Consider the following 24749-nt stretch of genomic DNA (forward strand, 5'->3'; position numbering starts at 1 on the left):
TCGCGCAGCTGAAATCTAATGAAGCATTAAAGATTCTATTTGACCTGTAAAGGACTGTAAATAAGCACAGAACAGAGAGCAGGTGCGCGCTAATTTATTGCTATGATCTCACCATTGTGCTTAGATCCTCCTTAATCGCGCAGCTGAAATGTAATCGCCTTAATTAGCAGATTCGCGACCCCTATTGCTCAAGGCAGGAATCCGGCTGGCAGTGAGGAGGCGAGTGTACGCGCGCACTCGAGTCTCGGACCGCGGTAACCCGCGATCGCTGGCCGCGCGTACTTTCGCGCTTCCAGCGATCGCGGATTTTGATGATGAATCAGGGCCACTGTACTATCACCACAGCCAGCAGGGGGCAGCAGTGGGAACTTTCATTTTGCACCAGGTACATCTGCAGAGGTATTAAGGGGCAATTCTGCTCAGCTGGGAGCAACGGACAGCAGTGCAGCCCAGATATTAGACTCACTTGAGAATGTAGAGATCCATGGTGTGGGGAGTCTCCCATTGCTGGTAATGCTGGGGGTAATTTATTTGATGGGGGGTGCAATGAATTTCTCAAGGACCTGAATGTACTAGCTCAGATAATCATGGCGGAGAGGAGATCATGAGGAGATGGTGCCGGATATGACAAATGATTTCCTCCTTTAGAAAATCAGCCAAACAAGCAACTAATGGGTCCAGTAGTGGTTCTGGCCCAGTACCCCCTCAGAGCGCTTGGAGTCGCGAGGCCCCTTCAGTGTTTGCCAGCACTGTCTACCTGGGGCAAGCATTTAAGAGGAGGAATGTGGTGAGGAATTCAGAAGGCTGGGACAAGTTTATCCCAATCTCAAAGCCAGATACAGTGAATGTAAATATCTTATTCTGGAATGAGTCGATTCCCCCCCATGACATTGTAATCTGGCTCAGACACCATTGTGATTTGGTCTCTGACCTGACCAAGAATAAAGATGCCGATGGGATCGGGACAGGGAGTTGGAGAGTTTCAGTGAAGCTGAGACAATCTAATAATGTCACCCTTCACCTGCCAAATTCCTTTTTTGTTGGTCAGGAGAGAGGTGTCTGTTTCTATCCCGGTCAGCCAAGACTGTGCTATAAATGTGGCCAACATTTGTACAGTAAAGAAGTGCAATCTGTGCGGTGAAATTGGCCATACAGGGTCAGATTGTGTGAATGTGCGGTATAACTTGTGTGGTGAACATGGCCATTTCCATAGAAAATGTTTGCAGGCTTATCACAGTCTAATGTAATGACCCTGCAGATGAGGAGCTGATTACTGCCACAGAGGTCTTAGAGGAAGAAGCTTTAATGTCAGAGATAATCCTGACCAGAGAAGATCCTCAGCCAGAGGTGCAGGAAACCAGAACACACCTGGCAGGTGAACAACCTAGAGAACATTCATCCCAGGATTCACTGCCATCTGCCTCTGCTGTGCCATCTCCTTCTGTGCAGGGTGAAGTCACACAATCTAAACGGAAAAATAAAAAAGATAAATCTACCCGCAAGCCTGAGGGGGAATAGATGGTGGTAGAGAAACCTGCAAAGAAAGTAAAAGGTACCAAAGAAGTAGGGGGGGTCATTGCCTCTAACAAGTATGATGTGCTGGCGGGATCCAACACTGATCCCTATGAGTTAGAGCTAGAACAGGAACTAAAAAGAATAGAAAGAGGATGTGAGTCCGGGTCAGATGATGATCCACCCACCAAGAAAAGATCCTTTCCAGGGCCAGAAATGGAGGAATCAGTCATGGAAACCAGCAATGAGGATTCAGACTCTGATTTGCCATGTTTAGAGTAATTGTTCTGCTCCTCTGCACTATGATGGCAGAGTTCTCTTTAAGTATTGTTTCCAGTAATGTGAACAGTATAAAAATTAAAAGAAGTAGGCATGCAGTATATGAACACCTGAGATACCTGGATCAGAAGTGTTTTTCCTGCAGGAGACTCACCTGTCCTCGGTGAAGTCATTACCTGATGCGGAGGCCGAGTGGCAGACCGCACCCTCGTATTGGTCCCTGGCTGTTGAGCCTTATGCAGGGGTTGCCATTCTTTTTAATACAAGGGATGTAATAATCCATAGATTGACAGAAATATCAATGGGTAGATGTATGATTTTAGAGGTAACTATACGTGGGAGAAGACTCCGGTTCATTAATATTTATGGAGCACAAGTCATATCAGAAAGAGTCAGTCTATTCAATGATGTAAAACCCTATCTGTTCTCCTCCATTCCAGTCATCAGGGCTGGGGATTTTAATGTGGCCCTTAGTACAAGTGACAGGTCCTCAGGAAGAACAGGGCGTGGAGATGCCAGGATCCTAAGCCAAATCATTCCCCAGACCGGGTTATATGATGTGTTCACCTATGGGGGAAGGACGCCAGGTGAATGGAGGAGTAGAATTGACCTAGCCCTGGTGAGTTGTGCAGAAACTGTCACAGATAGGAATGAGAAATTAGTGCCTTATTCTGATCATGTTGCCCTTTATTTTTGTTTGGGGGTAGGGAAGCACCCGGACATGGGTAGGGGACTCTGGAGACTGAACTCCAGCCTTTTAGAGGAGGAGCTTGTATAGAAAGAAGTAGAGAGTCTCCTGCAGAGACAGATGGATAGGCAGGACTTCTATGAATGTAATGCAGATTGGTGGGAAGATGTCAAGGAGGACATCACTTCTCTATTAAAGAGATTATAAACCAATAGGGGAAAAAGTAAATATAGGCACTACCTGGGATTACGGAAAGATCTGGAGTCCCTTTACTCAGATGGGATGGTGGCAGGGGAAAAGCTTTCCTAAGCTAACCCAGCTAAAATCTGAAATTAGGCAATATCAGTACAGCAGATACAACTCCTTAAAGTTTGAAAGAGATTACGGGACCCCAGGAACACCAGATCCCTTTGAGAATTGCAGGGATAGAGTGGAGAAGACACTGATAACTGGTCTCATGGATTCCCATGGGGTTTTACAGGACTCCCGTGCAGGAATCCTAGAAGTTGTAAAAACATACTATGCTGTCTTATTCCAGAAAAAGGATTTAGATAATGAAAGCATGACCAAGTTCCTGGCAACAACTCCAGGTCCTGACACAAAATATTTAGACTTTTCCCCCCTCACAGCAGACATAACAGTAGCGGAGGTCAAAGAGGCCATAGACAAGTTGTCCCAGAGGAAGGCACCGGGTCCTTATGGCATAACTGACGAATTTTATAAGAAATTTAGAGATATTCTGGCTCCTATTCTTGTGGAGGTTTATAAGAGCTGTCTAGGAAAGTGACCAATGTCCCGGTCCATGAGATTGTCATCCTTAGTCCTACTGTCAAAGGGCAAAGAACCAACAGATATTAGGAACTGGAGGCCTATAGCCCTTTGAAATGTCGATAGGAAAGTTCTAGCTAAAATTTTGTTTCCTAGACTGGTTAGTCTTTCCTCATTACTACTGACAAGCAGTCAGTTTGGTTCGGTGAAAGGACCGAACATCTCTGGAGCTGTCATCTCATTAAGGGAGATCTTTGAGAGATGTAAAGTATTTGGCTATGGTAAATATGTTGTCAGTCTCGATCAGGCCAAAGCCTTTGACAGAGTGGACCATGACTACCTATAGGCAGCTTTGCTGAAGTATGGCATCCCAGAGCTCTTTGTAGATTGGTTAAAAACTTTATACAGAGAAGCTGAGAGCTTCCCCCTCATGAATGGGTGGCAAGGCGACACTTTTAGGGTAGAGGCAGGGGTGAGACAAGGTTGCCTCTTGAGCCCACTTTTGTACGTCTTTGCTATCGATCCTTTTCTGAGTACTTTGCAGGAATGTGGATTCCAGGGGGTGATAATTCCCAATAGCCCTCCTCTGACTATGGTAGCATATGCTGATGATGTGACTGCTGTGATATCCACTCCTCGTGAGGCCGCCATGTTATCTGCAGCTATAAGAAATTACTCCCTCCACTCCTCGTGAGGCCGCCATGTTATCTGCAGCTATAAGAAATTACTCCCAAGCTTCAGGGTCACTGATCAACCTGGAGAAAAGCAAAGCTCTCTGGACCTTGCAAGGTGATCCTGGCTTTCATCTGGCACAGTTCACGATAGCCTCAACCTAAATCAAGATCAATTACATTTGGTAGAGAAGACAATGCTAGATTAAACTGGGAGGAGAAAATAGAAGCTGGGAATGTAAAAGTTCACAGTTGGAAACATTTCAAGAAAGAGTGGCGATGTTAAAGACCTACCTGGTCCCTGTATTTCTCTATGTGTCTGTGGTCTTTCCATTGCCTGCTAACCTATCTGCTAGGCTGTTTAGTTTGTTTTTCCAGCTTTTGTGGGGGAATAGGTTAAACCTAATAAAAAGAGGAGTGACTTACCTGCAGAGAAGAGAAGGGGGTTTGGGCATGCTGAATCTTGGGCTATTTTTTGACTTCTTGTACCTGAAAGTAAATTTTGGGAGCCTGGACACCAATGTCTGTCCCATGTGGGTAAGCAGCGTCAGAGCCTGGATAGAGCCCCTTGCAGAATGCTGGTTAAGGGGAAATACACTAAAGAGGGGGAGATGGACTCATTGTCACCTTCCACTATACCTCCACTCAGGTCTGAATTCCCTGAGGAAATGGGGAATAGAGAAGTCATACCTGGAGAACAGCACAAGAAAAGAGCTCTACCATAGTATCTGCAGGTCCTTCTTCTGCTCTCCGCTGGCACTCAGAAACTGTGTCACATCGACTCTGCAGGAAAGTTTGAAATATCTGAATGGCCATAGATTACCTGCAAAGGTGTTTGATGTCACCTGATTGTCCATGCACAGTAAAATGTTTGTTAGGGGAAATGTAAAATTTGCAGCTGATAGGAATTGTCCTTTATGTTGTCCCTAAGAAGAGTCTATGGAGCATTTCATGGTGGATAGTGCTGGGAGTTGTCAAGTCTGGGAAGGAGTGGTGGGAAGGGCTAAAATTCAGAGGCTGAAACTTTTGAGTTACTTGAAAAAGGGGTATGGGGTCCCCCAGACAATTCCCAATGTAAACCGAGAAACAATCTATATTATAATATCTGTGGTGAAATATTATCACTGGCATGCAAGGACCAGGCTGGCCATGTGCAATGAATTGTTTGTTCCTGGGAAGGTGATAGATTTCATTATGTCTGAGCTCAGATGGATCAAATCATTAGAGATCAGCAAATGCAGGAAAAATGCTGAATTGTGGAAAAATGTGAATCTCTGAATTCTGCTCCAGGAAAACATTCTGATTTTATTGTTTCTTTATTACAGCCAAGAATGGTCGGACTTTGATTTTGTTGTAGAAGTGTTTGTGTTCGGAGTCTTGTAAATTTTGTGATATGTGGTATTTTATTCTGTTTGTTTGTACAATAAAAATATCCAGACAAAAATATCCAGACTGTCATTGTGCCTCTGTGGCCTCCTGGTGCTGCTGCCGCCTCCACACTGTCATTGTGCCATTCTGTTGCCTCCTCATGCTGCTTCCACCTTACCACTATGCCATTGTGCCACTCTGTGGACTTCTTAAGCTGTTCTCCCACCCTCCCCACTCCATGACTGGGCCACTATTTTGCCATTTTGGCATGGATGATATCACTATTTATTTGACCCTTCTTCTGATCTGTCAGAAGGAAGGAAAAAAGGGACGCACAACGGATGCTGTCTGTATAGCAGCTGTAAGGCCTGTGTGGTCCCATCAGAATTGGCTTATGATTTGGTAGCCAAAACACAGAAGACATGCAAATATTCCACTCACATGTCATCTCTGTTTTGGATCCACTGTTTTTTTTGGCATTAGCAATACTGATGGATTATTGAGCAAATGCTGACCAAGTGAGCCTGTGTTTTGTACCCACTCCTGCTTTTGGCCACCAAATCATAAGCCAATTTTTATGGGACCATACAGGCCTTACAGCTGCTACAGAGACAGGATCCGTTTTTTGTGGGTTATTGTTCTGATGGATTAGAGGAAGGGCAAAATATTCAGTGACGTCAACACAAACTTAGTGCTGCCACCCTCTCCACTCTGTCGGGGGGGCTCTACTTGTATAAGCGTTAATAGAACATGTTCTGTAGACATCTATGTGGAATCAGCTGACAAGGGTGTAAAAGGAGTGCACTTCTTCTTGACGCTAACATGGACCTATAAGGCTGAGTTCATACTTGAGTCAGTTTGACCCCGTGACTGCCCAAATAAGTGGTGTGTAGTGATTCTAATAGCGACGCCCTGTCATCTGCATGTCATACTGACTCACAGTATTATTTCACTACCACAGCAGACTCCCTATGTGTGTTACTGCAAGACAAAGTGTTCTACACCACTATCAAGGCTCTCTGCAGGCTGGAAATAGACGTTTTTAACGCGATTCGCCGCAAATAAATTCGGATCGAAGCAAATCTTTTCGGAAAATTTGGCGAACCGGACAAATCGAATTTGTGAGAAATTCGCTCATCTCTAATTGTCAGCTTTGACTTAAGAAAAATCACACTCAGACACAAATGGATTGGACATGACACGGACAGCATGAAAATGGCCCTCTTGCCTTGGGTTCCATGTAAAGGTGTTTCCCAGACCCTGTTGTGATAATATTTACTGCACATTTCCCATATTCAGGGCCATTGGTATTTCCTCTGTGGTTTACCAATGTCTAAAGACTCATATAGGGGAGTGGGCCAGAAGTGACATGACTAGGTGTTTTATTCAGTATCAAGAATGCATTCCTCAGCTGCCTCTTAGGTATTGTATGAATCCAAAGAGCAGTAGGACCTTGCCACAAAACCTTCTATTGGAATCTCCCCTATACAGAGAATGGAAATAAGGTGGTGTACTCTTGTTACCCTCAGAACATTTACTGTATTTTTGTGTTTTCTTTTTTAAGTGTATTGAGCTTATGATAAAAATCTGCAACTTGAATGTTCTTGGAATGTATCTCAAATAGAAGCTTCTCGCTTCATTTCTTGTATGGCACTATTTTTCATATGTGTAGAAAACTTTTGGAATGACCCTGGACTGCCGATCATACATAGGAGGCTCCTGTCCACTTTAAATTTTGAGGGACCACATCTCTTCAGATCACCCTTAAAAAAACATATTTTTCAATAGTAGATATTACTTGTAGGCAAAATCATCTTCCTCAACAGAACTGGTAGTGGAAGAGTTATGGTACATCTACCATTTTTTGGTTTTTCCCCAGGGCAAATAATTCCCAAACCCCCAATATCTGGGTCCAGTCTTTTCAAAACTAGGGTTTCCAAGCGTACTCTAGTTTTTCAAAAACATTTTTCCTGTTAAGAAAACGCACACCCAATTATCTAAGTGATAAAAACATTGGTGGGTCATGGTGAATAAACTTGTAAACTAATGATCTTGTGTCTCAAATCTTTAAATGAAGGGGTTGATGTTTCAGAATGTGATTTTGCATCCCTTGTTTCCGCCATGTTTCTTCCTTTGTCTGCAGCTGCCCGTTAAGATCCTCCTGATTACTTGCTTCAAAAAAACCCTATTCCCATCCTACTCCCAGATTCCGTTGATAAGCCTGATCATTGTTGATCTTCTAGAACAGAGTTTGGCAAACTCTGGCCTTTAGGCCAGATACAGCCCAGCTGGTAGTTTGTTCCGGCCTAATGCCCCCTTGCCGATCCTTGCAACCCATGGAAGAGGCAGCAGAAACAAACTACCGGAGCCAGAGCCTACATGTGGCTCTTGAGCCTCCGAGTTGTGGCTCCCTTCCCTATTTACCGCAGCATTAACACTTCCGCCGCCGGGGTAAGAAGGGAACATTTCCTCTCCTCTGCATGCATTGTGGAAGAGAGGGATTTTCCTTCAGGGGGAGGTCCTGGTGGGGGACAGGTCCAGAGATTGGTAAGTTAATTTCCAGTGCCCCTTCTTTCCAGAGCACCCTACCAAGTGTTGAAAACTAGCTTTCTGACTCTGAGAAGTATTTTTCACTTCAGAATATCTTGATAGTCTTGATATTTTATTGTTCCACTTACATACTGCCAAATACAGCAAAGCAGTCCCAGAGCATAATTTCAGAGGAGGTATGGTGTCCTTTTCTTTGAAACTTCATGTTTCATCTGTAGACAGAACTGATGTGACTTGTCAAAAAAGCTTGTTTTGTATCATCTGTCCAAAGAATATTCTCTTAGAAGTATTGTGGCTTGGCGATATACATTCCAGCACTTTTTTTGGCTCAACAGTAAAGTCCTCTTGTGTCTTATTCCACTGAATTGTTACTGGAGTGGAGAGGCAGTGTCTTTGACCTCTTTGGAAGTTGTAACTGGCTTTTTTAACCTTTTTTATCATTATCCTCCCATTGTGGAGTCGATTTTCTTCTTGTAGCAGAATCCAAGGCAGTTAGCTACAGCCCAAAGGACTTTAAAATTAACATTCACAACTACTGTCACAGGAACATCAAGCTACTTGGGGATGGTCTTATAGCCTTTACCTTTAACATGCTGGTCCACAACCCAAAGGTACCAACAAGCTTGTATGTGGAGAGCTGATTGCATTAGCGATTAAAAGACAAGGCAAATGTCTCAAATATTTATTTTCATCAATAAATTCTACTATAAAGCAAATTACATAAAATCAGCATTTCTTTGTAAATAATCATAACAGTTGGTCACATGAATTGTTAATATTTATAAACCATTTCTACACATGGCTAAATATTTTTCCTTTTATTTTGTTGCTTTCAGGTTATTTTTTATCTTAAACCAGATGTAAAGTGTCTTTTCATATATAATGATATATTGACAGATCAATATTCCTCATCACAGTTTTGTGAGTGAAGTTCTCAGCTGATCAGATGAAATGGCTAACCTTTGTCTCATATTCATTAGGTCACCTTTTCAATCCTTGTATAGTTAAAGTTGTGCACAGTAAGACCTATTTTCTCAATAAGCTAGGAGCCAGCAACATAAGCAAAGCCATCAGAATAATTTTAAGCACAGTGATTAAATTACCTTTTACTAAATTTGCATGCATTTTTTAAGAGTTGTTGTGGTGATATATGCATAATTTTGCAATATGTGATAGTTGAGACAGGAATATATTTAGTTTAAAAAGACTATAAAGTGTTCCTATTTGCTAAAGACTATCACTTGCCTTCATGCATACAGTAAGTTTGTATACAGTATTTTCAAAGTTTTTACCCAGCTTCATTAAAGTTTTTACCCAGCAGTTTTGTTTGAAGCCTTTATCAACCTTTCTAGGACCCCCTGGCAATATTTGAGATATGCCGAATTCATACTACATTAGCTTTATGGTCAATAGGATAAATTGCTCTTATATTGTTGACCAGAGGGGAAATGTCACTCCTAAAGATACCTAAATAGATCATTGGTTTTAGTGGTAACTGTTCCTCCAGAGGTTGCTACGGGTTCCCTGAGCGATGAGCAATCTGGGCCTCATCTGTGGTCACTGACCAGCAAATGTAAGAGGAATTCTTCTCACTGCTATTACACTATTGTACTTTGAGTTGTGGATATAGTCATTATAACAGGGATTCCCCAGGACCTGAAAGTAATTTTAAGCTTTGCTCATGTTAAAAAGGTCAAGAAAGGCTGCTCTAGAGGAGTTAATAGTGGAAATGCTGACTGTCACTTTAAACAAAATGCTAGCAGGCTTCAGCCATCATATCTATCATATAAACATCACTTAAAAGCATTTACCAAAGGTTCCAAAAAAGGTTCCAAAAAACTTCGCAAATACTAATAAAGCTTTCTGTACACATTGGTCAAAATACATATTACTACTAGAGATGAGCGAATAAAAGCTGACGAAGTGGAGTTCAATCCGAATTTCAGGAAAAATTTGCAACAAATCCGAATTTCCCCGCGATTTATGGTAACGAATCGCAATTGTTCCTAAAATGGCGGCTACACGTGTGAGGACATGGGGCAAGGAACTTTGGGAAGGCGGGATGACCCATAATGCCATGCATGCAGCCAATCAGCAGTCAGCCAGTCCTGTGATGTCACAGCCCTATAAATAGCCTCAGCCATCTTGGATTAAGACATTTTACAGCGTTCTGAGTGCAGGGAGAGACGTGTGCAGGCACTAGGGAGAGTGATAGCAAAAACCTAATTGTGAGAAAAAACTCAAGAAAAGATTTATAAGTGCAGAGAAAGGATAGGGAGGAATCATTTCACAGCATCTTAGTGCAGGGAGAGACGTCAGAAGGCGCTAGGGACAGTGCTAGAAAAGCGATTTACAAGTGTAGGGAAAGATTATTTGGGGATCCAAATAGCCATTATACAGCTCTGTCATTCCAGCAATTTATATATCCAGAAAAATATATACGCAGTTCACTGTTGCTCTTATTTGTGGTGAAAGCGTTTAGTGGCCTATTTCAGTACAAAAAGAAAAATATATTCCAGTTCACTTCTGCAGTTATTTGTGGTGAAAGCGTTTAGTGGCCTATTTCAGTACAAAAAGAAAAATATACACGCACTTCACCGTTGCAGTTATTTGTAGTGAAAGCGTTTAGTGGCCTTTTTCAGTACAAAAAGATAAATATATTCTCCGTTCACTTCTGCAGTTGTGTGTGTTGAAAGTGTTTAGTGACGTATTTGAGTATCAGGAGGAGGCCACATAGTGGCACAATGACAGAGTCTGGAGGTGGCGGCATCATCGGGAGGCTACAGAGTGGCAAGGTGACATAGTGTGGAGATGGCAGCATCAGGAGGCTACAGAGTGGCAATGTGACATAGTGTGGAGATGGCAGCAGCAGCATCAGGAGACCACAGAGTGGCAAGGTGATATAGTGTGGCGATGGCAGCGGCAGCATCAGGAGACCACAAAGTGACCCAGTGACAGAGTGGGGCGGTGGGTGGCAATCTGGTGATGTGGATCTGATGTGTGGCATCAGGTGGGTCAAATCTTTTCGGAAAATTCGGCGAACTGGCCCAATCGAATTTTTGAGAAATTCGCTCATCTCTAATTACAACATAAAACCCTGATGTACAAGGCCTAGGTTTTGCTAAGGACCGGTATTGGTAACATGAAAATAAGACTTTACAAATTTAGTGGTGGCATAGTCTGTGTCTTGGCAACGAGGAAAGGCAAAACAATCAATGGTGGTCAGTCTTAACAGCCTAATTATTCCCCACATGTACATCTATAATGTATTGATTGGGTATTTTTCAATAAAGCTAAAAAATACTGAATTGAAATAGGAGGAACACATCTATTGTCCTGCTGTTCAGTCCAATTTCTTGGTAGGCTCAGGAATGCTTGGAGTCGGCCTGCAGTAAGATTTTTCTGTCATAAGCTTTGGTTTGCTTGTAAAGCAGGTCTGTGCCATGTAGCCAGTCAAATATTCCACATACACCGTAACACTGGTTGGAACTAGGTAATAAGCATATTATACAATTGTTAATCAGGCCAAATGTAAACTATAAATTGCAGTAGCAATGTAGCTTAGAATTGTATGAAGCTTATTCATAAAAAACGTTCAGTATAGATCTGCAACACATGCTATTTTTCCAATGTTTTAACTCTTTACAAAAGGTAAAAGTACAAAAACATTACCGAAAAATCTAGTAGCCTTTTAAAATCCATTTTGAGTTTAAAATACAGTGCTTTTATTGCACCTAATTTTTTTTGTTAGCTGTGTGTTATTTATAAACAGCTGATGTTGATAGTCTTCAAGTAAATCTGTTCCTTTGCCTCACATGAACAAAGCTTAGGTACAGTTCAAACACAAAATGAAGAATAAACCCAGGCTGCTTGACTTACGTGAGGTGGTGGAAGTCATGGAATTCTGTAAATGGCAGAAAGGGAAAGGAGACGTGAAAGCCACAGTGTATAATAGTATTAAAAATCAGTCCAAAAGAGAACCACAACATAATAGTTGCTATGTGGGAGCCCATCAGCATTGGTCCAGCCATGGCAGGCAACATGATGCAAATCTGCAATACAGAACAGGGAGATTATTCAATATAAAATCATGCTACACAGCAACTTTTCTGTGAAAGAAATGCAGTATAAGTATTTGCTTTCTGCAGTGTCCTAGGTCCTAGAAAGTGGCAAGCAGCAAATTTGCATTCAAGCTTTGTCCTGTTTTCTACAAAAAAAATGTATATATATATATATATATATATATATATATATATATATATATTTATATTTAAGTTTTGGATAGAGTAAAGATAAGTTAGGACCTCTTTTATTATTAAGAGTCTTGTCATGTTGTAATCAATAAACCTTCATCAAGGATGTAATTTTTAAGAAAACGTAGTTAGAAGCTCATTCAGATGAATTGTTCATAAGCTTAAACAGTCCAACGGGGTGAGCCTTTAACAATTAGAATCGGCATTATGGCCGATAGACCTCATTGTTGATAGATGAAAGCCAGAGATTGATTCATCAATCAGACTCTACCTGCAATTAACCATCTCATGTTTTCACTAAAGAATATTCAAGTTCTCTGAGACTTTAAGTCTCAGCATTGTAAATAAAAGTCTGTGAATTTAAATACGTGCCATTAATAAAGAGAATTCCTCCTCATGTTTTTTGTTTTTTTATTTACTATTTTATATACTTTTTATTCCAGGATATGTATTAAATCAATGATACATACAATTACTGTACAATAAAAAGAATAGGGAGAATGTACAATAACAAGAATAGGCAGAATGTGCAAACAATTGACAGACAAAAGATGTTTACACCTAATATAACAGAACAAAGAAAAAAAAACAATATAATTAATATTTAAACAATGGGAGACTTTACATATTAAATTAAGAGAAGTCAGTTGTTTGTATCTTCCAGGATCACTGGGGGGTCATTAGCAATCATTCTTAGAATATACCATGATGTACGTTCGAAAGTTTGCATTATCTGTTGTTTTATGAAGTAGGATTGGTTCTTTAAAATAGATTCTCATACCTCAAAGAATTTTGGAACATTGACCTCATTGGCCTCCATCCATGCCATATGAAATACATGAGCCTGTTTCCCTTTAAAAGCACTAGAGTGGGCGGATTGGAGTCAACCATTTTTGCAGGATAGTTTTTTTAGGCCACCAAGGAAACTATGGATAGTAAGTTGCGGTTTTCCCTGGTTATACACACTCTGTGCAGAGTGAGTGTCCCTAGAATTACCCATTCATAGGATAAAGGAGCATAATTAGTTAGATGATAAGTGATATACCTGGCCACTAGTCGCCACAATTCCTTTATTTGAGTGCAATCCCAAAAAGCATGGTACATGTCTGTCTTCTCCCGTGTACATTTAAGACAGTGAGAAATAGTGCCATAGCCCATGAGATAGGCACGGCGTGGAGAAATATATACTCTATAGAATACCTCAAGAGTCATTTCCCTGTACATGGTCGATAGGAGGACTGCCCGTGTCCTAAAGACTTCCATAATGATGTCAGCTTTGGATTTTTCAGGGAAATATCCTGACCATTTAACAAGGTCTATTTTTCCTTTGGTGTAATCTGTAAACCCTGAGTTTTTTTGTAGATCACTGTAATTGCCTTTTTTTCGGGGTATTGCACATGGAGAATATATCATCCAGGGGATTTTCCAATCTTTCGTGGAAAGGTATTTTAGCACAGTTGAGGTGTAGGATTGTATTTGCATAAAGAAATATACTGCCAATCACAGGGTATTCCGCTGCTGCTTCCTAAAACTGATGTGGGCGTTTTGTGTCCATATTCACTAATGATTTATTTGTTATAATGGGAAATGAAGGCCATTTGTGTACTACCTATTTGGAGAATGTTAGATCCTGATTGCCCCAAAAGGACAAGAAAAGAAATGATTGGCTATTCAGAAGATGGTGTCCTCAGATGTTGTGCCTTGATGATTAACCAACAAGAGTATAGTATGTGGTTAGAAGTAACCTCATCAGGAAGCAGGTCTCTGTGAATATGAAGAATGTATCATGGGACCAATCTTTTATATAACGCAGGATAGAGGCTGCGTTATACAATTCCATATCAGGGAAATTCAGATCCCCATTCTGTGTTGGTTGTTGAAAAATCAGGAGGCTGAGTTTGGTTGTTTTACTACCCATATGAATTCCTGGAAAATTTAAAAAATTTTACCACCAGGTATAGAGTCTATTCAAACTAATTCTCCACAAGTAAAAGATCATTAAATTAGAGCAGCAGCGGAGGGGACTTGAACATCCAAATATTGAATCTTCTTCTTACACCAAATAAGCAGATAAGCAGCCCACTCCATTGGCCCAATCCGGCCTTACATATTTAGTCAAGTATACTGCCTTGAATTTGTCAAGGTTAATAGTAAAGCCAGATATCAATCCTTACTGTGAGATCAGATCCACTATGGAGATTGGGCTGTTTAGGGTTAGATATGTATAATACTAAGTCATCTTTGAAAGCAGCCAGTCTAAAGGTGCGTACACACTTCCAATTTTTATCGTTCCAATCGAACGACGAACGATCGATTGGGCAAAAAATCGTTCGTAAAAAAGTCGGAACTACAAGGAAAGCATCGGCTTGTGCGGCTCCGGAGTGTGCACTCCCGCTGCCTTCACAGGGAAAGAACTCGGTAAGTACTATTTTTTTTTTTCTTTTTCTTCTAGGTCTTATTTTCGGGGTAGGTCTTATATTAGGGCAGGTTGAGACAATAGTGATAGGTTTTACTTTCGGGGTAGGTCTTACTTTCGGGGAAACACGGTAGGTCTCTAGGAGGCAAGCAAATCAGGTTTTTTTCCTGGTTTAGGAATCATTATGGTATAAGCTTTGGCTTTTTTAGGCATAGAAGACATTGGGTTGGGGCTCCTAAGCCAAATACAGTGTCGGCAGCATTTTTCAAAGGCAGACAGGATCTCCGAAAATGCCGTATAGGTGGAATCTGTGAAAGGGTCTTTTAATCTCAATACGTGAGGCTAAGGGCCAAACGGGTTAGCTAGATGGGAAAGAAAAGTGCCAATTTTGTGTATAAATCACATTGCCAATCAAGGGGACACGTAGAAGGAGCCGTACGTAGTCAGGAGCTTTTTTCCCAAGATGTAGTAGCACCTTCTTGCAGTTTTGAGGGCTGTTTAGGCCTGCAACAATCCAAAGGCATTTCAGATGGGTCTGGTCCTTCTCATTTACAGGCAATGAGGGGTGGGAAGGAGTTGTCATGGAGGATTAAAGTGAGATCGGTTCCATCCAACTGAAACCCATCAGAGAGCCGTCCCAGAGAGCGGCCATCAGTCATTGAAAAGTGAGATGTTTGTAGAGTGTTCAAAAGGTAACTTAGGGCCGGCTTGGCCCTTTATGAAACCATTAACTTCTTGGGGAAGAGCATAAATATGTAAACAAGGCTAACAGTAAAATTGCAAAGCGAATCAAGTACATCCTTGTTTTATAATTATTTAGGAACTCCTGCTGTCGGAGATCACGGACAAAGGGGACAATGCTTGAATAAGTAGCAAACTGGTCACCAATAACGAATATTAGCAGTGTATAAAACAACTGTATAGAAAGGTTATACATAAGATTTTGTAATAAAAAAGCATATGAATAGTCTCACGATACATCGGTGTCCTGTTGAGGGCACATCCAAAAGTTGGAGACTGTCCACAGCCTCTGCTGGATCATCAAGTGTCATCAAGTAGCTTCAATTCGCCCTGCCAGAGGACCTGAAGTTTGGCTGGGTTCAATAAAAAAAAAAAGAAGACCCCTTTTAACCACCAGACATTTACATATTGGGGAAAAGCTTTTCTGTTTTTTTTTTGCATGACTGCTGCCCAATATTGAAACACAGGGATTTTAAATCCCCCAATGTGTAAATCAGTTGTGCGCTCAGTTTTTCAGTACAACATGAGGAACTGGAAGAGGGGTTTAATACCCTCATCAGGTTTGTTTTGAGAAATTGGAGAAGTCCCTTGTAAGTTTCCGGAATGCTGTTAAGACTTAGGTTTGATCTCTTGCTTCTATTTTCCAGGTCTTCCTGCTTTTCATGAAGGTAAGTAAGGTAGCTTGAACTGAGATTTTGTTATGAGAATCCAACATTTGATCTTCCAGATTGCTGACCCTTTGTTCTAGTTCGACTATGCACTGAGTGTTTGATTTTGTTATGAGAATCCAACATTTTATCTTCCAGATTGCTGACCCTTTGTTCTAGTTCGACTACGCACTGGGTGTTTGAGGAATTTTTTCCAAGAGTTTATATGGACTTTTGTAGACCATAAAATTTCTTGTCAAAATATGGTAATAACATTTTGGAAACTTCTGACACCATCCACATTGGATTGGTCGCTGAGAGCAAATGTTCTGTCCCAGAGCCCCCTTCTTCCAATAGATCCATAGAGTGGTTCCTGCAAAGAAGGAGGAGAGGGATGGGGGAGGGGGAGTCTGATTTCTGTGAGGGCTTCAGTTTTTGTTTTGTAATGTGTCTACAGGATGTGGAGGGGAAAAGCTTAACAACCAATTTATCCATGAGAAGTTCACAGCGGAGTGGGTGTGTGATACTGCGGTAGAAAAGAAAGAAATCAAACATATCTACTAGCAGAGCCTAACTCCAAAACTCTATGATAAAGTATGGAAGAGTTAAAGCACCCCAAAGAATAACCTCTGATCAAAAATCATGTAATATAATCCTGGTGGCAAATCACAATAATCCCACTATCACCAAACAGCCACTAACTTGTTTAGCATTTCCACCAATCAGATTTTGCAACCTGGAAAAAAAATGTGGGCACCCTGTGTCATAAAATTGTGCCTGTGCTGCTGAAAATCTAGAAGACGCCAGGTCTGTATATGTCTGTCTGACTCTGCTGCCAGTATGGCCACCACTCTCCACGTTGCTGCTCTTCCAAGTTCTCCCTCCGTTCTATTGCTCTTCGCTAGCTGTTTCCACCTGGTGTAAAATCAGAAACCACAGAAATCAGTTCCTGGTGTTTAGAAGTTGTTGCAGCAGGGAGGCAGCATAAGTCGTGTTCACTCCGTTTAGCTCTGGTTCCAGAAGTCCTCTTGTCACATTTCTTGATTGGTCACTGGTACTACTTGAAGTGATCATTTCGTTTTCTTTAACAGTAGTTGATATGTTGATATGAGCTTTAAAGAGACTTTACACGCAAAAAAGAATAAAAAACAATACCTTTTTGTATGTAACCCCCTGTTGCTCTTTAATTAACCTTATTCAGCCCAAATAACAATCCCTTTTGGTTTTAGTGTAATTGTAAGCCAAATAGAATGTCACAAAATAAACAGGGCCAGAGCAGAAATGAAAAATTGTTCTGGGGTAAAAAAGGTACAAGAACTGAAATGGTAATGTAACATATGTTTCAAGCAGAATGACAATTTGGTTTGATCAATAACAATAAACCAAAACAACTGAAGACACTGTATTCGGTTATGGTCACCTACTTACTATTTGATCCAGGGGATGAAAATGTTGTGACACCACTCCCAAAGGGGCTGTCCACTCATGGTGCTGTTTATGGAAATGTTTGTACATGCTTGGGTGATGAAACAACCTACACAATACAAAAACATATTACCAGTAACTGCAGTAATACTTCTTAAAATCTATTTCATATAACTTCATATATTTTTAAAAAGGTTGGGTATGACATAGAATAGAACCTCTGTTTGATTTGTATTTTTATCCCCATTTCCGTACAGGGAGTGGAGTGAAATCTTTCCAGCATGAACAGAATGAACAGCATGAAGCAGAGGTCTTCACCAAAAACATTTTAAGTAAAACGAAGAAGGGTTAGTACCTCTGTCAGTTTATTACTACCACCTGTGGCTTTCTGTCCTATCACAACCCCACCCCTTATTTCTTTAAAATTGTATAGAGACAGATAAAGAGTGAGATTTAAAAAGAAGGGGCGTGGTTTGGCGGGCGTACGCAGAGCCAGGGTGGGGAAGCTTCCCCCTACCCCTGCATCACAGCATTTTTTGGATCAGCAGTCCATTAGGGATTTTATCCGCGATACCTCTCCGGGTTCCATGCCGGCCTCCAAGATGGCACCGGCCCCTTCTCCACACACGTGGCGGCCGAATGGAGGAGAAAGAGGTACAGACATATTGGGCCCCTGCACACAGGAGGATACTCACCTCTCCAGGCAGAGAGACCCCTCTTCTTCTAATCAGCGGGAACCAGGCTCTCTTGAGCCCCTTGACCCCTTCACAGCAGAACCGGTGAGTCACAAGACATCCCTAGATGGGTCCCCCTCCTCTGCTGCTTCCCCACATGTACCACCTGTGGGGTCCCCTTTTCGGCAAACTACTCCACTGGATGAGAGGACCCCAGATGTGTTTAGGCAAGGAGTGACCTTCCCAGCTCAGAGCATCCCGGCCCAGGGTCTCTGCAGATCCCCCATTTCAGGCCCCCCTCTCTATGCTACAGCAGTCTCCTCTTGGGCAGGATCAACAAAAGGCTCCAGGACCACAATGGAGGGAGATTCATATGGCTTTGGGGTCTCCAAACCCTTCTAGATCATATACCGTATGGCCCTCTTCTCTAGGTGATACCTCCTGTCGCCCTTGGCAACAAAAGTGCAGCTTTTACCTACTAAGGCGGACATTCAAATTTGGTGGCTGAAGTTCAAGCGACCTGTCGTTCAGAGATTGGAGCCCCGCGTGCTGATTTGCAGTCCCTTGGGGGTAGAGTGGATGGATTGGAGGATACTGTTCAGCAAACTAAGAGGGATATCACAGCCCTTAACCATAAATCTATTGATAGCTCCCAAAATATTAGGGAACTTTACTGCTTGTTTGAGGATCTGGACAATACAACCCGCAGAAAAACCACTAGGGTTCGCAGCCTGCCGGAGGCCACACAAGATGCGGACCTGAAGTTAGTTCTCCTTTTTTGGTCGCATCCTAGGGTGTTCTTCCCCTGGAGAGATCAAAATGACCAGAGCCTTCAGGGCCTCCAGACAGCCACACGGCATCCAGGCCACAAGATGTTTCATGCTATCTGGTGGATACGAATCTGATAGATGAGATTATGGCGACGGCCAGGAATATGCATAACCTTGAGTTTTATGGTACAGCTATTCCAGGATCTGTCATGGCACACGCTACAGCAGCGCCAACTTTTGCAACCACTACTGACTGTGCTCAGGGATAACCACGGATTAGCCTCTCAGCTCGCAGGGATGGTAAGACCTCCATTCTTCACCTTCTGTGAAGGATGAAAGGGGGGTGGTGAAATATGATCCCTCCCAAATTGCCTCACGTTTTTGAGGCTTATTATACTGACCTTTACAAATCTGTTCACCAAACTCAAAGTTCCTTTGGGAGGAATTTGCAGCCGAAAATATTTTCTTATCTAGAGGGATTAGACCTCCCACAACTTAAGCTTGAATATTTGGAGCTACAAAATAGCCCCATCACAGAGGAGGAAATTATTAAAACTATTCAGAAGCTACCATCGGCTAAAGCCCCAGGTCCGGATTGCTTGCCCTGTTTATACTATTAAACTCTCGTGCTGGATCTTTTACCACATCTACATGTTCTGTATAATGATTTTTTGAAGGGTAAACCAATCCCTCCGTCTATTCAGGCCTCCCATATTATGGTTGAGCCTAAGCCTGGGAAAGACCCAATGGAATGCTCTAATTACAGGCCTATAGCGCTTTTAAATTCAGACCTGAAAATTTTTACAAAAATTTTAGTTACAAGGCTGTCAAAATTCCTCCCCTCTCTCATCCACAGGGACCAGACAGGTTTTTACCCCTTCGCCATGCTAGTGATAACACAAGAAGAGTGCTGGACATTATTGATAATATAAATAGGAGGAGAGTGGCCTCTTTAGTATTCAGCTTGGATGCTGAAATGGCGTTTATCGCCTTAGTTGGCTATTTATTTTTTCTGTTCTGCATAAAATGGGTTTTGCAGGGCCCTTTGTTAAGGTGATTGAGGCATTGTACAAATCCTCTTCAGCTTCAGTTAAATTACCCCACGCTTCATCTGCTACATTTACCATTAAGAATGGTACCCGACAAGGGTGCCTCTTGTCCCCCTACTCTTCGCCCTTTGTATTGAGCCCTTGGCAATTTCAATAAGGTCTAACCCGGACATTCAGGGCGTCCGACTCAGGGAGGGCTCCTATAAAGTATCCTTCTATGCAGATGATGTTCTTTTAACTTTGATTTAACCTGCTCGCTCCTATGGTGTTCACAAGGACTGTTTGGCGGAGTTGCAGACACAAATATGGCTTTTTGTCAGAAGCCTCGAGACTAACATCTGTAATCCACACCCCACAGATCCCTGATAGTTTGCAAGGGGTGATGTCTGCTGCATCCAGTGGAGAAGACCTTTCAAGAACTATGTGAGAAATTTGAGCTCCCACGCGCATCTTTTTATGCTTATCTGCAAATTAGGCATTATATCCAATCCCTCCGGCCTTCAGCCAGGTTCCTAAACATGACTCCTTTTGAGAAATTGTGTGCAGAGGGCCTGTATACCAAAGGTGTTGTGTCTTCTATATACAGTTTATTGCACAACTCTATACGAGACGCCTCTTGCAAGTTTAAATACATGTGTAAGTGGGAGGAAGTGCTAAACTGAACGTTGGATTAGGATGTATGGTTAGAAATTTGGGAAGCAGCACACAAAAGCTCAATATGTACGCTGTATAAAGAAAAGTTGTACAAAATTATTCTTAGGTGTTACCATACCCCAGAGGTGCTACATCATTTGTTCCCTGGGACATACCCCACTTGCTGGCATTGTGGGGTTTTCCGGGGCTCCCTGGAGCTCTTTATTTGGTTTTGTCCCATTATCCAGTATTGGTCTGGAGTAAATAAGTTACTTTCCGATGTACTCCAACAACAGAATTCCCTGGACCCTCTCACCCACCTACTGGATCAACCCTTTACATTCCTGCCGAAATACACCCACTGGCTTCTCATATTTTGGTTGCAGCACACACTCTGTTCCCTTCCAAATGGAAATCTACTCTGGCCCCCTCAACTACCGATCTACATACGCGAATCCAGGAGATATGTCTTATGGAGTATCCCACGGCCCCTATTTGGGACATTTTGGTAAAATTTGAGACCACCTGGAAAGTCTGGGACAATTACTACGTCCAGAGGCGTCATCCTATGTCATTGCCACATTCTACCTCCCCCCCCCCCATCTCTGCCCCACCTCTCCACCTCCTTTTTGTTCTGTTGCTGGTTTGACTGGGTTATTGGCTACTGTTTCATTGTATAATATGTGTTAAATTAGTATGATCAGAACATGTAATTTTTTTTTTTTTATGCAGTGTTTATTTGAGCATACCTCTCACAGTGATGTACATACTGACTGAAGAGCTATGGTTTTCCTATTATTTTGCACTTATTTGTTATTTATTGTTATTTTTTTTTCTGTATTTACATTTAAAATTTTCAATAAAAATACAATTAAAAAAAAAGAATAAAAAAGAATAGGGTTTGTGGCAAATTAGTTATTGAAGAAAATGTATTAGGTTTCTAACATAGATCCACTGCCTTAGGCATCTAAGTTTAAGAACAGATTTACAAAGTATTTGTTATAACGTGAATAGAAATCAATAGTCCAATAGATGCCCTGTTTGGGGGAGGTAGGGGTTCAGGGAAGAAGGGGCATTAAATCAGTTACAATAGCCAGAGCATCAGAACAAAACATATATGGTCCTTATTAAGGACGTTCATTTGTAAAGGGTTATGCAAATCTGTGTAAAAATCATCACAATATTGTACAAAAGTATCAATAATTGAATTGATGCCACTACCTCCCCTGGAGAAAATGCATCAGGACCAACAGGACATCCATTGAACTATTTATTTTCATTCATGTTATCTCAAATACTTTGTAAATTTGTCCTTAAACTTGTATTCCTAAGGCAGGGGATCTCTTAATAAGTGAGGGGATCTCTCACTTATTAATTTTTCTTCAATAACTAAATTGCAACAAACCCTATTTTTTTCTATCATAGTCATTATCTGTCTCTTTACCATTTGAATACTTACAACAAGGGCTGGCAAACTTTAAACTATGGACATAAAGGGAGTTTCTTTTAAATAATATTACCCCTTGGTATGCAATCACAGGTCTGGAAAAGAGATAACACTTCACCAATGCACAGTAATAAAAACCTGACAGAATCGTCTTCCCAAGGCAAGCAGGCCTGAAATATGACATTTTCCTGGCTGCATGCTTATTCCATGTTGATGTCCCAAAAAGTAGTGAAGACATGATTAAAACGGAAAACCTTGGAGTTTGTAGATTAAAATCAAGGCATTGCTGGATCTCCCGGGTTCACTGATGAAAGTGTATGAGCTGTGAACATTTTTTTTTCTGAATATATCTCTGTTGAGGGGATTTCTTGACTTCTTGTAGTGCAAGTGTAAGTGTAAGGTATGTGTAAGTAGTGTAGGTTTTTCCAAGTAGGGTCTTGGGTAAAAAAAAAAAATTACTTTTTTGCTCTATCCCATTCTTATTTCTTTAACTTACCTGTGAGAATAGTAGAATAGTGTTTCTACAACAACTGCAAAGATGGAGAGCTCCAGGAGAACTCGAAGAAATGTGGGCAGCTCTGTGCCACATAGATTGCCCCGCCACTGCATGAATGGGTACATGAGAAGAACCATGGGGGCTGAGATGAAAACTTGGTTGAAGAACACAACTTTTAATGCATGCTTCAGCTTATCAAGGTCCACCTAGACTCACGGGAAGACAATGATGTCAAATTAAGTCACACTGACTAAGCTGTAAAACAAAGAAAACAACAACACCTTTAAAAAAAAGTAGAAGTTCCGATATTACTTCCAGACAGGTTCCATTTCCAAGTAACCTGACCTAAAATAATATTTTAGTGAAAGGATAGTCCTAAAAACCAGGGATAAAAATAAGCAATTTCACAAAAATCAAAGCCCCATGTACAACCTTAGCCTAAAGCTGCGTACACACCTGCAATTTTTCTCGTTGGAAAGGATCTTTCACGATCCTTTCCAACGAGAAAAGACTGCAAGATGCATGAACGATGCTGTACATACAGCACCGTTCATGCTCTATGGAGAGGGGAGGGGGAGAGCGACGGAGCGGCACCCTGCTGCGCGCTCTCCCCTTCCCTTTCATTAGGATCGGTCGTCGTCCATCGTCCATGGATCCACCAGGACGGTCGTCGGACGATGGACGACGACCGACTGTACACACGGCAGATTTTCGCCCGATAATTGGCTGATACCGATTATCGGGCGAGAAAAATTTGCCGTGTGTACGCAGCTTAAGATCCAAACTTATTCCACAGAGACAAAAGTCTTAAGGAATGAATAAAGTGAATAAGTGTTTGACTAACATATTTCTAATAGGAACTAGTGCTAGCAACTTGTGCAGTCAATGGGTGGTAGTTACTTTTTAAATCTGGTTGAAAACTTGGGCCTGGTTGTGTATTTGACTTATTCCCAATGAAAAGATTAAATTGTATGTTAAGCTAAGACTTTTCATGTTAGAATAGAAAATGGTTAAGACCCTGTTGGGTTTTTTTCTGGAATTGGGAAGAATACCCTTTTCTTCTTGTTATAGATTCACTGCATAAAACAACTTCAATTTAAAACTGATAGGTGTTTCAACCCTTAATATTCCTTTATCTTTGAATATACTTTAAGCACCAACTCACCACTGTACTAAACTCCCTGTCTGCACAGGTAATACTTTACCTCCAATAATAATGATAGGTCTAGCTCTGCAACCTTATAATTGGTGTCCCTTGTGTTACCATCTATAAACAACTACTTGTGGATTCTCCTATACAACAACTTAACCAATTAAAAAGAAAGCATCTCCTAAAATGATGGAATAGCATGTTACATTTTAGGCTTGTAGACCCAACAACCTTTGACCAAATAAACACTGCAGTCTTTTAAAGGTGAAATCCCCAGTGAAGGATTTGGTAGTTCAATCACCTGACACCTGGCAAGAAAGACATACGTTTGTTGCCAGAAAATTCTTTCACCATTTCTATGTCAGACACTTTGACTTTGTATAAATTTAGTCGTATAAAATCACAGCATTACACAGGCACTTGATACACCTAATATTGAAACCAGACCAGGCACTAATTTGGGACCTTTCTGGATAGGATATGGGGCAGTGAGTGTATGTGCCCCCTCTCTTATCCATAAAAGTCCCCTGTAGCCTGATGTGCCGCAAAAGTAAGGGGGGAAACAGCATGTAGCCCCCTAACATTTTGTCTAAAGCAAGACCCCCACCTGTTCCCCATTGGGGGCTGCCCCAAATTAATATGCAGTGCAATAATGTGAGTTACGCCCATTGGGGTGGAGTTTGCCATTGTTCACATGTGTTAACCAATCCAGCAACAGGGCAGCCAAACACAGCTGTCATCGGAAGAAAGCATCAGAAAGCGGCCATTGATTAGCACCTCGCTAGATTTTGAGATTTATTTTTTCTATGGTATGTTGTCATTATTTCCAGGGTTTATTTAACTCTATATCAGAATAGGAAAGGGGTATTATGTATCACTGTACTCATTACCCAGGGTGAGGGGGTGGATATTTGTCAGCTCCTTAATAAAAGGTGGCTTCGAGATTCTAAAAAAACTTCCCACCTGCAAACCCAGAGCACAGGGGTTACATTGTATGGATAAAGCCCTCCACCACCAATTGCCCTTGCCAATATTAGGGGCAGGCATAGGTCTGTTTTTTGCCAGGAAATAAAGCTGAACAGATTTTGCCTCTTTATTTTTTGGCAAACCAGAGAAAAGATAATGAATGGACTTTTTTGGTCCAATGTTAGCGGATATTTGCAAGAGCATCTATCTCCATCTATTCCCTCCTGCTCTCTTGTTTTAGTGTCA

At 41.5% G+C, this 24749-nt stretch overlaps 1 protein-coding gene across 5 annotated transcripts in view; it reads right to left on the minus strand.

The window, feature by feature from the left end:
- Positions 1–8504: 8504 nt before the first annotated feature.
- LOC140323437 (fatty acid hydroxylase domain-containing protein 2-like) overlaps positions 8505–24749 on the minus strand; it is a 42294-nt gene continuing 26049 nt past the window's right edge. For all 5 annotated transcript variants that reach the window (XM_072400480.1, XM_072400479.1, XM_072400481.1 and 2 more), the window contains 5 exons: positions 22388–22593; positions 17322–17427; positions 11716–11888; positions 10396–11325; positions 8505–10322 (listed from right to left, as the gene is read on the minus strand). In XM_072400480.1, coding sequence (XP_072256581.1) covers positions 11202–11325; positions 11716–11888; positions 17322–17427; positions 22388–22593 — 609 coding nt within the window. In that variant the 3' untranslated portion in view covers positions 8505–10322; positions 10396–11201. The remainder of the gene's footprint in view (positions 10323–10395; positions 11326–11715; positions 11889–17321; positions 17428–22387; positions 22594–24749) is intronic.

Source organism: Pyxicephalus adspersus, chromosome 2 (assembly GCF_032062135.1).
Source record: "Pyxicephalus adspersus chromosome 2, UCB_Pads_2.0, whole genome shotgun sequence".
In the NCBI taxonomy this organism is placed as follows: domain Eukaryota; kingdom Metazoa; phylum Chordata; class Amphibia; order Anura; family Pyxicephalidae; genus Pyxicephalus; species Pyxicephalus adspersus.